General features: G+C 45.9%; 1 protein-coding gene across 1 annotated transcript in view; it reads left to right on the top strand.

The window, feature by feature from the left end:
• Positions 1-9,671: 9,671 nt before the first annotated feature.
• PLXDC2 (plexin domain containing 2) overlaps positions 9,672-16,951 on the top strand; it is a gene marked incomplete at both ends in the record, with an annotated part of 432,850 nt that continues 425,570 nt past the window's right edge. The window contains one exon of the mRNA XM_080716877.1: positions 9,672-9,783. Coding sequence (XP_080573003.1) covers positions 9,672-9,783 — 112 coding nt within the window. The remainder of the gene's footprint in view (positions 9,784-16,951) is intronic.

The raw sequence follows: 16,951 nt of genomic DNA on the forward strand, positions 1-16,951 counted from the left end.
CAAAAAAGAAAAAAGAAACAAAGAAGATGATAAGGTCAACATCAGTCATAGTATATAAATAGTTGTTATCTAATCCAATTATTTCAATGAGTCATTTTTCTGCAGATCTGCGTTTTTAAAAAAATGGCCAAAATATTGTGTTATTCTCTTTATCTTTTCATTTCTTGAACACATTTTTATTTTTATAAAGATAATTTTACAAGACACCAAGGGAGAAAATACATTTTTTAAGATCAGGTTAGATTATTTGCTAAGATTTCTAATATCTCAGAAATCAACTTCCATGTCTGTAGCTTCTTTTTATCTTACAGATGAAAATGTAATAATTATATAGCTAGACATTATGCAAGGGCTGCAGATCTGTCCCTGGCACTGGCCAGTTGTGTAAGACTTTACAGGTTGATCAGCTCAAAGATAAGAACATTTTTTTCCTATGACATATATTTAAAATTTAAAACCAAGGCATGTAAAAGGTAGGACAGTGCTAGCATACTCTCCCCCCCCTTTGGTGGTACTGGGGTTCCTGGAAACCCTTCTACCTCTGGGCTACACTCCCAGACCTATTTTATATTTTTATTTGGAAACAGCGTCTCTTAAGCCAGAAAGGCTGACTTTGAACCAGCGCGATCCTCCTGTCTCTGCCTCCCAAGCGCAGGGATTACAAGCGTGCACCACCACGCCCGGCTACTAGCATACTTTTTCATCTCCTAATTTTCCTAAAAAATAAAAGAATATACCAATGTAATGCTGTTGTCCTGTGTGTGTGGTTAGTGTGTGTATTTGTGTGTGTGTGTAGTGTTTGAAACTGGGGATTGAACTCAGGCATACTATACCTTTTGAGATACACTCCCAGCCCTTTTTATTTTTTGGTGGTACTGGGGTTCCTGGAAGCCCTTCTACCTCCGGGCTACACTCCCAGACCTATTTTATATATTTTTTTAATTTAGAAACAGGGTCTCCTAAACCAGTGCGCGCGGCTTGCTTCGAACCTGCGCGATCCTCCTATCTCTGCCTCCCAAGCGCGGGGATTACAAGCGTGCGCCACCACGCCCGGCTTATTTTGTGTTTTGAAACAGCATCTCACTAGGTCCCTGAGAGTGCCACTGTGTTGCCGAGGCTGCCCTCAAACCTGCAATCCTCCTGTCTAAGCCTTCCAAGTACTAGGATTACAGGCATGCGCCACCATACCTGGCTCCCCTTAATTTTAAAAGAATTAATTTATTTTAAACTTAGATCAGACTTTTAGAAATGTATGTAATATATCTTTTGCCATGTTATACTTTAATTATTTCAGATTTGTTTGTAAATCTTCCTTATCCACAAACTTTCACAGTGTTTAAGAAAGTATCAAGGAGTTAGCCACAAAATTAGTGGAGAAGGGGTCTCAAACATTTGCTCCTCTGACTAGTAAATGTTATTAAAATCATCTTTTGTGGAATCTGCACATTAACCAATGGATTAAAGAGATCATAAAAGAGTTTAGAAGACATATTTAAGATGAATGGAGAAAAAAATAAAAACTTTTGAAACACAATAAAAAACAGTACTCAGAAGGAAAAGTATAGTTATAAATGCTTATATTAAAAAAAGAAGTCAATCATGGCTCCCAGTACTTGGGAGGCTGAGACAGGAGGATCGCGCAGGTTCAAAGCCAGCCTCAGCTACTTAGTGAGGCTCTCAGCAACTTAGTGAGACCCTGTTTCCAAATAAAGTATAAAATAGGTCTGGGAGTATAGCCCGGAGGCAGAAAATCCCTGGGTTCCATCCCCATTACCCCCCCAAAAAAAAGAAAAAAAAAGAAGTATCTATAAAGATCTATTACCTAACTTTTCATAATAAAACTAGAAAAGAAATTGATTTCACAAAAGGAAGCACAAAATGAACATTACAGAGGAAACAATCAAGTAGAGAATAGGAAAACGGTCAGTGTAGTGCCCTTGGCTGTGATCACAGTACCCGGGAGGCTGAGACAGGAGGATCACAGGTTGATGGAGACCAGCCTCAGCAACTCGGTGAGACCTTGTTTCAGAGGAGCATAGCTCAGAAGCAGAATGCCCTTAGGTCCAAAATAAAATTTAAAAAAAAGAAAAAGAAAAAAATGCAAGAATGGGAGAAAATGTTCGCAATTCATATATATGATAAGGGTCTAACATCTATAATATATAGAACCCTTTATAATTCGATAATGAAAAGGCAAACCAATTACAAAAGGGAATGGATTTGCTTAGATTATTCTTCAAAGAAGTTATATAAATGGCTAATAAATACATCAAAAGATGCTCAGTATCATTAGTCACTTGGAAAATGAAAATCAAAACCACAGCGAGATACCACTTCATACCACTTAGGATTCCTATAATTAACAAGAGGGTTGCAGGTTCAAAGCCAGCCTCAGCAACTTAGCAAGGCCTGAGCAACTTGGTGAAATTCTGTTTTAAAATAAAAAATAAGCCTGGTGTGGTGGCACATGCTTGTAATCCCAGCACTTGGGAGGCCAAGATGAGGACTGCATTTCACAGCCAGCCTCAGCTATTTATTAAGGCTCTTCACAACTTAGTGAGACTCTGTTCCAAATAAGAAATAAAAAATCAGGTTGTGGGTGTAAATTGGAGGTAGAATAGGGTTCAATCTCTAGCATCACACAACAACAACAACAACAGGAGGAGGAGGAGGAGGAGGAGGAGGAGGAGAGGAAGAAGAAGAGGAAGAAGAAGAAGAAGAAGGAGGAGGAGGAGAAGGAGGAGGAGGAGGAGGAGGAGGAGGAGGAGGAGAAGGAGAAGGAGAAGAAGAAGAAATAAAAAGGGCTGCTGCATAGCTCAGAGGTAGAATATCCCTGGGTTCAATTCCTAGTACCACAAAAATAAAGTAAAATGAAAAATAAAAAGGAAGAGACTGTGTCATCAACGATGGGCGGAGCCTCCATACAGAGAATGTAAAACTGTGTGGCCTTTTAGCAAAGCTTAGCTTTTCCTCATAGATATGAATAAAGTGATAAATTGGCTCTATCACCTCTACGGCCACATGAGTTTTACAAATAATACATGGCTTTTCATAGTTATTTATAATAACCAAAAATATGCCAACCCAAATGTCCAACAACCAATGCACAAAGGTTCATTGTTATTGTTTTTGCAGGTCTGGGAATGGGACCCAGGGGCATTTGACCTCTGAGCTACACCCCCGTGCCCTATTTTTTATTATTTTGAAACGGTCTCACTGAGGTGTGGAGGGCCTCACTGAGTAGCGGAGGCTGTCCGCGAACCACGATCCTCCAGTCTCAGCCTCCCGAATGCTGGGATTACAAGCGTGCGCCACCACGCCTGGCTATTGTTGTTTTTTTATACCCATAATCTGTATGTAGTATAACCATTCCAGGGAATAATCTTTGGAAATAAGAAGGAATAAAGTCCTGATACAGCATGGCTACACCTTGGAATCTTTCAAGTCATAAGGTGAGACACAAGAGGCCACACACTATGTAAATTATTTTATATAAAATGTCTGAAGAGGCCAAGCCTGACCACAGAACACAGACTTGCGTTTTCCAGGGAGGGGGGAAAGAGAACAGAGATGACCATGAGTGGTCTGGTGTTTCTTTTGGGGGTGAGGAAAAGACTCTGGAACCAGATGGTTAGTGTAATAAAGCCCAATGAATTGTCTAATTCTTTCTTCTTTCTCCTCCTCTTCCTATTTTTGTACTGGGGATTGAACCCAGGAACATTCTATCTCTGAGCTGTACTCCCAGCACTATTTTAGTTTTGATTTTGAACAGGGTCTTACTCAGTTGCTTAGGGCCTTGCTAAATTGCTGAGGATGGCCTTGAACCTGCAATCCCCCGTCTCAGCCTGCCAAGTACTGGGATTACCAGTGTGTGCCGCCATCCCTAGTTTTTAATTGTATACCTTCAAGAGAGTGAATCCTAAGCCATGTGAATGATAGCTCAGCAAAAAGTTAATTGAGATGGGAAAAAAAAAAAAGAAAATTTAGGACAAAAGAAAATGAGACTAATTAATGCAAGATAAGACAGGAAATACAGTGAAAAGCAGAAGGGCTGAATCCTATGGTGCTGGGCCTGTGCAACTCACAGCAGGCAGAGTACAGCAGGAGCTGCTGCACCGGGAGGAAGGGCCCCCAACGGGAACCCTGCACAGCAACAGTTTCTTTTGGGGCTGACACTTAAGAACCCCCCCCTAAGGACCCCCCCCCACCCCGTAGTTCTGATCCTTTAAGTCAGTTCAGAAAAATCTGGATAACTAAGTCTACAGATAACACTGCAGTGTCTCCCTGCCTCATTATTATGCGTTCCACAGCATATTCCTTAACGAGTTTATTTTGGTTTTTAATTCAGTAAGTGCATGGTGAGCACTTGCCCATTTCCCTTTTGTGTTTCCCCCAAATGCCAGCCTTTAATGTATCCTTGAGGCCAGTCATTTTGGAATAAGTGCTGTGTTTCTACTGTAGACTGTTGCTATTAAAAAAAAAAAAAAAGTAAGACAGTACCTCTACCCTCCTTTTAAAGATTATACCAGAGACTGAGACAGGAGGATCCCAGGTTGAAGGCCGGCCTCAGCAGCTCTACAAGACCCTTAGCAACGTCCTAAGACTCTTTCAAAATAAAAAATAAAACAGGGCTGGGGACGTAGCAGGGAGGTGGACCCCCTGGGTTCAGTCCCAGCGTGCAAACCAAGGAGATGATGCCATTCCGTTTCATTCATTTCTTTTCTCCTGTGTACTTTGGAGCTTAGTGGTCAAAACAAAGCAAAAGAAAAATCGAGCTTACTAGGGTTCAGAGAAGATTATACACATTTGTCACTTTATATAGTACTTCATTATAAATGTGCCAAAATAATGATGTTTTTTATTTCATCTAAATAGTAAATGTACCATCGGTTGGCTAAGTGACAATAAGTATTGTTGCATGAGATAAACGTCCCTGTAATGAAGAGTGATGTTACTCGGTAGGTGAATTTTTTTATTGCTTGTTTGAATTAGAATATCCTATTCATAATTTTTTTCTTTAAAGCTATAGGCCTAAAATCTGAAATATTCATCTACAGCACAATAAAATCTTAGTTGATTCCGAGAGCGGGTCAGCCAAGATGAACAAATGAGTCTTGTAATTGCATAGTAGAGGTCAAAAAATTATCGCTATCAAATGAGGAGGGAGAGAGAATGCTATAGACCTAGAGGAAAGGTCATGAAATTAGAACCAAATAAAAGTAATTCACCGATAGTAATTTCCCTTGATCTGATGGCAATTGTTAAAAGATTTAACAAATCCTGTTACGATGGACAAAAACTGTTCCCTGAAGAATTTATTTTTTAAAAAACCATCGTAATACATGCAGAATACTGAGCAGCTTAGGTCGCTGCTTATTTTTTTTTTTTTTTTTTTTTTGCAAAGTGAGCACGTGGCTTCCCTGGGCATCCTGTTAGTCAAGTTTCAACTTAGGATGGCTCCTGAAAATCGTAGTATTGGCAGAGTCGGAATTAGCATGAGAGAGTTAGTTGTAAGTACTTTTATATAGATACAATTGCTCTTGAATGTGTAAAAGTCTGCATGAGGGTTGCTGGAGATAAGAGGGTGTACCCAGGTTTGAAATCTGTAGAGATAGATAGCCGGGCGTGGTGGCGCAGGCTTGTAATCCCAGCATTCGGGAGGCTGAGACCTGGAAGATCGCGGTTCACGGACAGCCTCAGCTACTTAGTGAGGCCTCTGCAACTCAGTGAGACCCGGTTTCAAAATAATGAATAAAAAATAGGGCAGGGGGTGTAGCTCGGAGGTCAAATGCCCCTGGGTTCCATCCCCAGACCCTCAAAAAAAAAAAAAAAAAAAAAAAAAAAGAAATCTGTAGAGATTTCAGGTGTAGTGTCTGCTCATAGTTTCATGATGTTAAGAGTGATTCTGGTGGATGTGCTTGAAGAGTGTCCCGTGAATTCCAGATCTTTGAATGGACAAAGAAAAGGAGTGCACACAGGCAGTTTCAATTTCATTTCTTCCTTGGAAGATCAGCTCAAATTAAGCCAGTGAGTAAAAGAATTAGCAATTCCTTTTCTGTATCTATAATAAATAGACATAAACTGCACTTCTTATCACAGTTCTCAAATATCAATTGAAAATGATGAAACTTTTTCCACAAAGACTGAATTTGACACTACTCTAGTGAAATGCACCTGGAGACTACTTTAGGCCACCGAGTCATTCAGTTAGTCAGAATTATGTGTGGTCAGCTCTCTCCTTTCACTCTGAGCATATCCTCCTACATACATTTTTTTCTCTGCATCATGTTACAATGTAAAGGTGAAGTCCATGTTTATAAACAATTACTGATTAGCATTCAGAGCAAAGCATCGTAACCCAAGTTTATTACAAGTGTTTTCTCTGAGCACTGTATCATCAAGTTTGATCGGCTCTAGCTCGTCTGTTTCCAATAAAATAGTAGATAGAATACCCCGGGTTCAATTCCTAGCAGGAGAAGGGGAGGGAGGGAGGGAAAGAGAGAGAGGGAGGAGGGGGGGAGAGAGAGAGGGAGAGAGAGAGAAAGAGAGGGAGAGAAGAGAGAAGAGAGAAGAGAGAGGGAGAGAGAGGGAGAGGGAGAGGGAGAGGGGGAGAGAGAGAGAGAGAGAGAGAGAGAGAGAGTCGAACAGCGGGATTAAGCTGCATTAGTGAGATCCAGGTCCACATCTCTCCACATTACCATTTGGCTCCATTTCAATGTTGGCAAGGAATTTCCACTTATGTAAGATACGTAGCCTTGCTCAAAAGGTCAAAGCATCACTGACAACACACACACACACACACGCACGCGCACACACACACACGAAAGAAAAAAACTATCTAAAACAACAAAGAGAAAATGATAAGAAAAGGTAGGGACTTGTTTCTTCCCAGAGTGAACCCCGTTTTTTCCTTGCTGAGCAAGCAGAGGGAAGCACCCCAGGTTAAAGATGTGGTCGGTTCTCCAGAACTGTGCCCATCACGGGAACCAGAGCTGTCATGAGGGTTTAGGAAGCGCTTTCTGTGGATTCCTGGAGTGGTGACCTCACTGGGAGGTGTACAGCAAAACAACCCGCGTCAATGAAAGCACAGTCATGTCCTGGCTAGAAGACCAGGGCTTTCAAACTTAACGTTAAATGGCTAAGTATACTAGGTACTCAGATTCCCACATAACATTACAGAGAATCGAATACACCTGGCTGAGCAGAAATGAAGGCTCCAGGTTTTCCTAAGAATGGTGGAGGGGGAGAATCAACCTGTTGGGAGAAAGCCCTGGAGCCAGCAAAGGTCTAGGCCTAATAAAGGGTGCAGACATAATGAATGCACGTATTCAAATGTATGTATTTGAGCCAGGCCTGGTGGTACCTGCTTGCAATCCCAGTACTTGGGAGGCTGAGGCAAGATGATCATAGGTTCAAGGCCAGCCTCAGCAATTTAGTGAGACCCTGTTTCAAAATAAAAGATAAAATAGAGCTGGTGATATACCTCAGAAGTAGAATGCCCCTGGGCTCATCCCCAGCCCCATCTCTCTCTCTCTCTCTCTCTCTCTCTCTCTCTCTCTCTCTCTCTCTCTCTCTCTCTCACACACACACACACACACACACACACACGTATGTTATATTCTGAAATAAAGAGCAGATTGAGTAACATATTACGGAAACACATTCTACTTCAGTTTCCAGTGAGATTTGCCTAAGTCAAGGTACCTACTGTTAGCATCCATGCATCTTCAGAGCAGGAAGAGCTCTGAACCTAGAACACTAGCAAATGTACCGCTCAGCTCAGTGTAGGTCTCCCTTTTGCCTCCAGAAGCAAAGCCATATACTTGGTGCCAGGAAATGTTCAAAAATTTTAAGTGTGCAATATGAACTTACTTAATCCAATATTAATTTATCTTATGAGAGGATGACTATAAACTTCTTCCCATTGGATGCCCAGGGAGCTGAGGCTTAGAGATGAACAGCTCCTGTTGGGAGGGTAAACTCCAGCCTCAGCAGCCTGCTTCTAGAACAAGTACGTGTGTATGTGGTACCCAGGACTGAACCCAGGGATGTTCTGCTTCCAAGCTACACCTTTGACACAGGGTCTAACTAGGTTGCCGAGCCTAGAACCTGATCCTCCTGCCTCAGTCTCCAAGCCCTAGGATTGCAGGCACGAGCAGAACACCCAGCGTCAACAAGTACTTTTAATCAATACCGCTTTGCGACTTTTCTTTGCAAAATTAATCACTTTAAAAATCAGGTTAACTACAGGCCAAATCGGAGGTAATAAACGAACGAGGGGACCGGAATGGGTTAACACCAGAGCAGATCTGTGGATCTGCAAAAACAGAAACACTCTCCAGCTAGGGAAAGCCCATTCCTGCCCCGTAGGAAATTCAATGGGCTTCCTGTGCCTTTAAAAGCCCCTCTCCCTCTTTACAAAGCCTTGGCGGCGGCGCTGCAGCAGGGCGCCTTCCACCTCCCTCTGCGCGGGTCTGGGGTCCGGGGGGCCTCGCTGGGTCAGTAACCCTGGGGGGGGGGGGCCTCAGGGCAGCTTTCTTTGTACCCGGTCGCTGCCAGACAAACCCGCCTGGTAGGGCGATCTGAGATTAACCCTTCAGCGCCCAGGAAGACCCCCCTGAGGCCGGGCGGGCGGGATTCCCCGCTGCAGTCCTGCACCCGGAGGCCCGGAGCCGGCGGCGGGTGCGAGCGCGGCTGGGGGGCCGCAGAGGGCGCAGCTGGTGCGGGATGGCGCCGCCTCGGGGGCGCGGGGGTGCCACCCCGCGCTGGGCTCCGGCTCCCGGGCTCGCCCGCTCCCTCCCCCGGCTGGACTTCCCCAGCTCCGCCGGGCTCCGAGGACTCTCCCCGCCCCAGAGAAGTGCGGCCGCTGGGCAGGTCGGTGCGGGCTGCGGGCTGGGGAGGAAGGTGGGAGACGCCCGGAGGAGCAGGGGGAGGGCCGAGGGAGGAGGGAGGAGGGCGCCGCGGCGGATCTGGCAAATTGCGAGCAGCCTGCGCTCCCGAAGGCTGGAGCCGGAGCGCGGCGGCGGCGCCTGCTCGGCCGCCAAACTCCCGGGGCGCTCGGCGGGGCTGGGCCACCTCCTCCGACCCGGGGACCCCTCCCCAGGGTGCAGCCTGACTTTACCCCTCCCGCCTTTTTTTTTTTCCCCCCTTTCGCCTTCCTCTCCCTCTCGCTCTTCCCCGGCGTGGACCTCCGGCTGCCGCAGCAGCGCGATCCTTCCCGGGGCTCAGCTCCGGGCGCTGCCCATCCATCCCTCCAGGCTGCCGGCCAGGACGCGCGCCCGGCTTGGGGCAAAGAAAAGAAGAAAAACTTGTCGGAGGGGCTTCGCCAGCCCCGGGACCCCCCGCCCACACGCCCCGAGCCGCCCCCCGCCGGGACCACCCCAGGACCGGGAAAGTTCCCGGGAGCCAGCCGCAGCCCCCGCGCCCGGAGGAGGACCGGCGCGGCCGAGGAAGCCGCTGGGCTCGGGCGCGGAGAGCATCGCGGGCCGGGCGGCCCCGCAGCCCCCAGCCCCGGCTGCCCGCCGAGGGGGCAAGCCGGGCAGAGACCCAGGGTCCGCAGCGGAGCGCCGCGCCCCCGCACATTCCCTCCGCGCCGTTTCGGCTTCCGCGAGTGAAGTCCCAGGAACTGCACCAAGGCCTCGGGGCCCGCCGACGCCCCCACCCCCGGCGCCATGGCGGGGGTCCCCAGGGCCGGCCTGGCCGCCGCGGGGGCCGCGATCCTGTGCCACCTTCTGACTGCCCGGTTCCAGTTCGTGGAAGGGGAGGCTGGACGCCAGATGCGCGGTAAGCGGCGCTGTGGCTGGACTGCGTGCTGGCCCAGGACCCTCCCCATCCCAACGCCTCCTCGCGCCCTCGGGAAAGTTATTGCAGTTTTCTTCGGGGCAACTTGAGCTGCCCAGATCGCGAGACGGGGGTCGGTGGGAAGGGGAGGCTGGGGGCTGGGGGCGCCGGGGATGGACTGTCTCCCCGGAGCGGCCCCAGAGGGATCCGATGGGGCACACCTCCGGTGGGTCGGAGCCCGGGGGCTGGCCAGGCCGGCCCCCAGCTTGGCAGCTCTTCCCGCTCCTGGGGTAAACTAAAGAACGCGTGGTGGGGGAGGGGGGACACGGCGACAGCCTGGGCTCGCAGGTCTCCCATCAGCAGTACGAAATTGCCCGCCTCTGCCCCAGACTGTCCCCGCGGAGCCTGGGGCTGCTCGGAGGCTGGAAGCGGGGCGTGGCAGGTGCGGCTGGGCTCAGGGTGGGAGGGTGTGGGAAAGGTGGGGGCGGGCACGCCCGTGGGGACCAGCCCCTGGCCCGTCGTCCTCTGTCCGTCAGCTCTGCACACAAGCTCGGGCATGCCAGGGGTTCCTAGGAGTGCCCGGACCTGGGGGCGGGAGGAGTCGCGGCCTCCTCGGGCTCCTCCCAGCGGCCACGCCTCCTGCCGGGCAGGCCGCCGCGGCCAGGTGAGGGAAAGCCCGGTGGGGGCTGGAGCCTGCTCCCCCTTGTGCCCTTCAGCGAGGCCACTGAGGCACAGGGAGACCTTGGCAGAAATTTGTAGACTCCTGCAGACTTTCAGACCAAGTGTGATGGGGTGGGGGAGAAAACTTGGAAAGAAAAAGCAAAAACTTCTTGGTTGTTTCTGTTTGGGTGCATGCCTCTGTGTGTGTGTGTGTGTGTGTGTGTGTGTGTGTGTAACTGGGGCAAGTGAGCAGGAGTGGTAAGGGATTCCTTGCAAAGCATGCATGTGTCCCCAGTCATTAAAACTCCAGTCACAGATGGGAGGCTACCTGGGGGTTCCAGGTAAGGGTGGATGTGAGAGGAATACTGGAATGACATGTTGCCAAACAGAGACCTAGCAGAGAGTCCAAATGCGAGTTCACCCCTGGTGTGAATTGTTGTAGAAGAACACAGATGCTTCCTCAGTGCTCTTATTTATGACTGGAGAAATGTGTGTGCTGGGCGGCATGGTGTGGGTGATGACGGTGTTGTAGACACTGTGCACTTCCTGGGTGTTGATGACTCCCTCCGGCTTCTCTTGTTCTGCAGTAATCTCTGAGTGGTGGTTCTTGACTGTGTGTGGTCGACATCAGTAGACCGTACCTTCTGTTTACATCTCTGGTACCTTTCATTGGTTGAAAAAAAATACAGTTCCCTCTCCAGGAAAGAACACATTTATTTAAAAGTACAAGAGGAATTTTTATCGGCATACTTATAGAATAAACAAATGCTTTAAAGAAGACAAGTTCACAAAAAGAGGTTAGAAGAGGTGCGTGCGCCAAAATACATCCCGGGTTGTTTACTTAAAAGCGTCTTTAGCGCTAGGAGCAAATAATACGTTTACAGGACTAAATAAAAGCTCAGCAAATATCCATTTTTTTCTTAGCTTTTCTCATTAATAATGCTCCTGAGAATAGAATACACACACACAAATTTGCTATCAGTTCTCAACTCAGGATAAAATTCATTCTAAGATTGGCCAAATAATTTTAAAAATTAGCTTTGGGGAATATAAAATGCCTAAATGGCCAATGTAAATATACCAGTATTTTTAAAGTGGATCGATATTTCTGGTGGGAATCTGCTGTTAGAAACCCCTATGTTTAAAGGATGGGTTTAAAAGATCAAGGAAAAAAGGTGTAATTTTAAATTTCCTGGCAAACACTGGAGACTGTATTGTGACTGAAGTAGGCTCTTCCCTGGACATCAGAAGACACTTAGTTGTATAAAATAATCTTGGATTCAAGTGGTTAGCCTACAGAATGTGTAAAACATAGCAAGGTGAGATCTATAAAAAAGTATAGTTTCTATTGTAAAAAGTTCAGCAGCAGAAAAGAAAGTCGAACAGTCTTGAACTTTGGCATGCAGCTGTGAGGATTTTTGTTACAGACATTTTGGCCCAGGAAAAAACATCTGATTTCATAACAAGGACATTTTATTTTGCATGACTTCAGTAAACGCTGCAGTAGATTTTATTGCCACCAGAGGGCAGAGAAACTGCTAATTTCTTCTATTCATCTTTTTAATATTTTTATGTTCTAGAGGCAAGTAGTTTATGTTCAGCTGTCACTTATGTTTATTTTAGCCGTTATTTATCTGATTGAAGACGCTCTGTTGTACTCTGCTTTTGTTCAAGTCAAAACAATTCAGTTTGAAATATTACTAATTTGTGGGTTTCATCATGAAAGTCGCCTCGTTGAGACGTTGTGTCATAGTATAAAGTTTCCGTTTTTCAAAATATTATAACAGAAGGTTGACTCAAGTTACTATTTCTTATAAAATGGCATGGTTGATATTATCGGACAAATAACAGGCTTATGATTAGACACATAACCATATTCATCTATCTTTGTCTTGTGACTGAATACAAAAATTTAAACTATGAAATAAATGTAGGGCATTTTCCCTTTAAAGAATAGGTGAGGTTGTAGCCTAAATTTGGGTACGTTTGGGCTGGAGCATGAATGTGGTGTCGAATATTTACATCAGAGGCCAGGGGTTTCCTTCATGAGCGTCTTCGGGGAGGTCGGGCATTATTAACGTCAGGACGTTGACCCAGGCACTAGGCTGATATGCAGAGGTCAACCCTGCCAGGGAAGATGTGCTTGAAAGCACTTACTACTGGAAGATGTTAAGATGTTCCAAAGAGGTTTCTTCTCTGTGTGAATCAGTGATTTTTCATGCACAGATGTCAAAAACACGTATCTTTAAGTTAGTTTTGTCTCCGTTTTATTTCTTTATAAAAGATATCTCCTACTTCAGAAGTGATGTGTTTTTGAAAGAAGTTGGCCAACAGCTATCATCAGGAGATCTCAAGTCTTCAGCTGCTGCCCTGTCACATGGACATCTTTTATCACACATGGCCCCGTGGCCTTAGCCACTTCCCCAGGCCATCCGTCCCCTGCATGTTCTTAGCACTCTCACCAGTCACTCCCTGAGCTATCCTGTGCTCCTACCTTCTTGCCATTCTCCCTGCTCTTTCTTCTCCCTCCCTATTTATCCATCTTCTCTTTGTTCTTAACCCTCCACAAGCAAAACAACGGTTGCCTAGTGACTTCTTTAAGGAATCTGCCTGATGCTGTTAGATATTGTGGAGTTTCCTTTCTCTCCTGTATCCCGTTACAGGCGCTGCTCACTCCCAAGGCCACGTCCTGTCATCATTTACGCCTGGAGCTGCCGCAGCATGTGCCACGTAGGGTCTGCCGTAAACAGCTGTTGAGCTGGATGGACTAAACAGAATAGCTCAAGCTGGACCACTGACTTAACTGTCACTCTGGGGTACTTTTCGGTAATCCTCACCCTGTAACTTTTTTACCCATTGAAAACATGGAAATAAATACAGAAGCTGGCTGAATCCAATTGTAATTGAAACCCATAGCATGCAGAGGACTACAGACTGTCTTAATACTTTTGGTAGATTTTTTTTTTTTAAATCTTAAACCTACTATTAGTAGGTAGAACTTTCAAAAAGTTGTGTCTTACCATTTTGTACTGCTGGCTTCTAACTGCACATTCACTCCTGTTCTCAACTGAGTTTCTTAAAATTCAGTATAATACCTATAGCTACGTGGACAGATATGCATATATATGTCATACATACACACACACACACTCATGGTGGTACTGTTCTATTTCTCAGTGGAGATGAATCCTCTTAACTGAGGCTGGCTCACCGTGAAATTGCTTTTGAGCCGAACTGTGCCTAGGCGTTATGCCATTAACTCACACCAAAGGAGACTTTAAGAAGGCAGTCAGCATTCAGGAACGGGGCTCAGGGGTGGAGTGTTGACTTGGCTTGGAGTTTCGTCCCAGAGAACTTGTTCTGGTAGCTGCTACTGGGACCTGGATGAGGGTGTTGCAAAAGACACCCATAGTATCTGTTTCCTGAGTAGTTATCACAAAAACAAGGGTCAGAAATCCTGAGTTTAAATACTAGGCTCTTTTGAACTGATCTCTTTCTACCTTCGGGACACTTGATGTGTTGCCCTTAAAGCTGTGGGGTTTTGAAAGCTGCAGAGCACAACTAGTCCATGTCCAACACGTATGCAAACCTTCTGATCTCCATTTTTCATACTTACTTGCTCTCCTGTGTCTTCCTCTTCTCTCCTTGACCTGTGGTTTCAATGTGGCTGGACCTCTCCCAAATTCAATGTGGCCCCGCATGTGCCGTGTTGAGCGGTGGTAGAGTCTTAAAGTGTGATGTCATTAAGAGGGATTAATGCTGTTTTCCTGGGACTTGATTATTTACTAAGAGAACAGCCATCCCTGCTGTTTCCTCTCTTCCTTTTTCTCTTGTGCTTATCTTCCATGTTTCAATGTATCCTAGGAAGAGGCCAGGATATGCTGACCTCAGGCTCCTGGACTGGCAGCTTCCAGAGCCTCAAGCTAAAAAAATAAATTATACTTTTGAAGTTAGCCCGTCTCAGACATTCTGTTATAGCAACAGCAAATGGATTGTCACATTTTCTCACTTGAAAATCTTATCTTGTATTTGTTTTAGAGATAGAAAATAAATAAGTAAAATCCAATCACCATAACACATCTAGGTATTAATAAATTGCTTTTCAGTTTTTTCTTCCTCTGATGAATTCCAGTCCTGCCACCCCCATTCTGAGCACATTTCCTCCCAAGTTTTTATTATCTGCAGAGCACTGCACTCTGAGAGGTTTTTCTTCCTGGGGTTCGCATGGGATGTCTTCTTTCACTGACCCCACACGACGGTTCTGTTGAGCTGAGGAAGTCCCTATAAAGGCCCAGCCTGGGAGATGATGCCTTTGCTCAGACAGTTCGCCCACTATTTATTATGCCATATGTTGTTTGGCCAAATTAACAGTAACAGCCGGTCAAAAAAACGAAGGCATAAAACATTGCGCTCCGTGCCCGTCACGAGTGAGCCCGATGCAGGTTTGCCCTTGTTTTATTCCCTCTCTTTAATTAAAAAGGCGGCAGTAGATGGAGTGACGCTAGGATGTGTATTTAAACAGAATTAGAGGCCTTGTTAAAGGGATGTTTGCGATTAGCGTAGCCTGTTAAAGGCTGCGGATCAGAGCACGGGGTCAGACGCTGCTCGACCTTACCTGAAACCTAGATTTTAATGCCTTCTTTCCCCTCTAAATTAAAATAGGCTGTTATTACTCTTTCTGCTTCTGTTACAGTGGAGGGTGACCTGTGATTTTTTAAATTTTTTTTATATTTTTGCCAGGAGCGTATGACAAAAGCAACGAATGATGCAGACTGCCTTCCACTATTTTTTCAGAGTCTTACTTACATAGTTCCTCCCTACCTATGAGTTTTTCATTCATTACATGAAAATGTCTTTAGAATCCCTGTTGCTCAAGGTCTCATCCTGCAAGAAACTCACGTATCTCATGAATGCTCCAAGCCTGCAGAGGGAAAGGCAACAGGTTGCCTGCAGACAAGCAGCACGTGGATCTGAGTATGTACAAGTGAGCGTTCAAGCGGAGGGTAGTGGCGCAGGCCTGTAGTATCAGTACTTCGGAGGCTGAGACAGGAGGAACACAGGTTCAAGGCCAGCATCAGCAAGTACTGAGACTCAGCAACCTAGTGAGACCTGTTTCAAAAGCAAAATAAAATAGAGCTGGGGGAAGTGTGTAGCTTAGAATTAGAATGTCCCAAGTTTAATCCCCACGGCCACAAAAAACCCCCAAAGAGTAAATTTCTATATATTCCTTGTAGTGTTGAGGAATAGGAAATATCTAAATAAAGCTAATATGCGCACGCGCGCGCGCGCGCGCGCGTGTGTGTGTGTGTGTGTGTGTGTGTGTGTGTGTGTGTGTTACTGGGGTTGGAATACAGGGGCCTTCTACCTCTGGGCTTCACCCCTAGACCTATTTTATATTTTATTTGGAAACAAGGTCTCATCAAGTTGCTGAGGCTGGCTTCACACCTGCCATCCTCCTGTGTCAGACTCCCACACACTGGGATTGCAAACACGTGGCACCACGCCAGGCTCTGCTAATATATTTTTAAAAGGCACGATGGTTGGTGAATGCAATCTGGCCTGTTTAGGATAAAGTATTCTCAGGTTTAGTTGGAATATAAGGAATTCAACGTGTAATGGTGCGTTTTGTGCAGTAGCAATATGCTTCTGTGTGTTTGTGTGTTTTTTGCGATAGCTTCCAATGTGGTTTGTTTTTGCGATAGCTTCCAATGTGGTTTTTTAATCTGCGAAGCCATGATATGAATATCCGAAGAATAGCCATTTCCCTGGTAAGAAAGAAAGGTAGATGGAGCCTGTTATTTTCGAATGTGACATTCACAAGTACTCACGATTTCCGAGATGTAAAATAGTCTTCCAGGTGCTTTTCAGGCCGATCTCGTGTTGACTTTCTTCTTCACGTTTGCTTAATTTTCTCCATGATGGGAGCTGCCCCCAGCCCAGTGAGCCTGGCGCGTTCTTGGGAGCTTTATCACTTGTATCTCTTCCGACTTCCTCTGTCTGCTGCTCTCCCTTCTTTTTTACTGATTCTTTCCTTCAGTACATGGAGAAAAGTCTGCACACAAGTTACAGAGTGTAATCTGCATTGCAGAACAGTCACGGGAAAGCATATGGGAAGTGATTTTTGTTGTACCAACTCATGTTCTAATTACATATGCGTTCCTGCTGCTTAATGAACTCCTGTCCTAAACTTTTGATTAAAGGAATAAATAAACCCCTCAATTATTTTGCTAGGCCAGGGTTTCATGTTTAAGATAACTAAAGTGACCGGGCGTGGTGGCGCACGCTTGTCATCCCCGCGCTTGGGAGGCGGAGACAGGAGGATCAAGCAGGTTCGAAGCCAGCCGCGCTGGCTGAGGAGACCCTGTTTCCAAATTAAAAAAAAAAAGTATAAAAATAGGTCTGGGAGTGTAGCCCGGAAGTCGAAGGGTTTCCAGGAACCCCAGCACCACCAAAAAAAAAAAAAAAAAAAAAAAAGATGAACTAAAGCGTACGACCTGTGAGTACTCTTTCA

The sequence above is a fragment of the Muscardinus avellanarius genome (genome assembly GCF_963383645.1).
Source record: "Muscardinus avellanarius genome assembly, chromosome: 20".
NCBI classification, from domain to species: Eukaryota; Metazoa; Chordata; class Mammalia; order Rodentia; family Gliridae; genus Muscardinus; species Muscardinus avellanarius.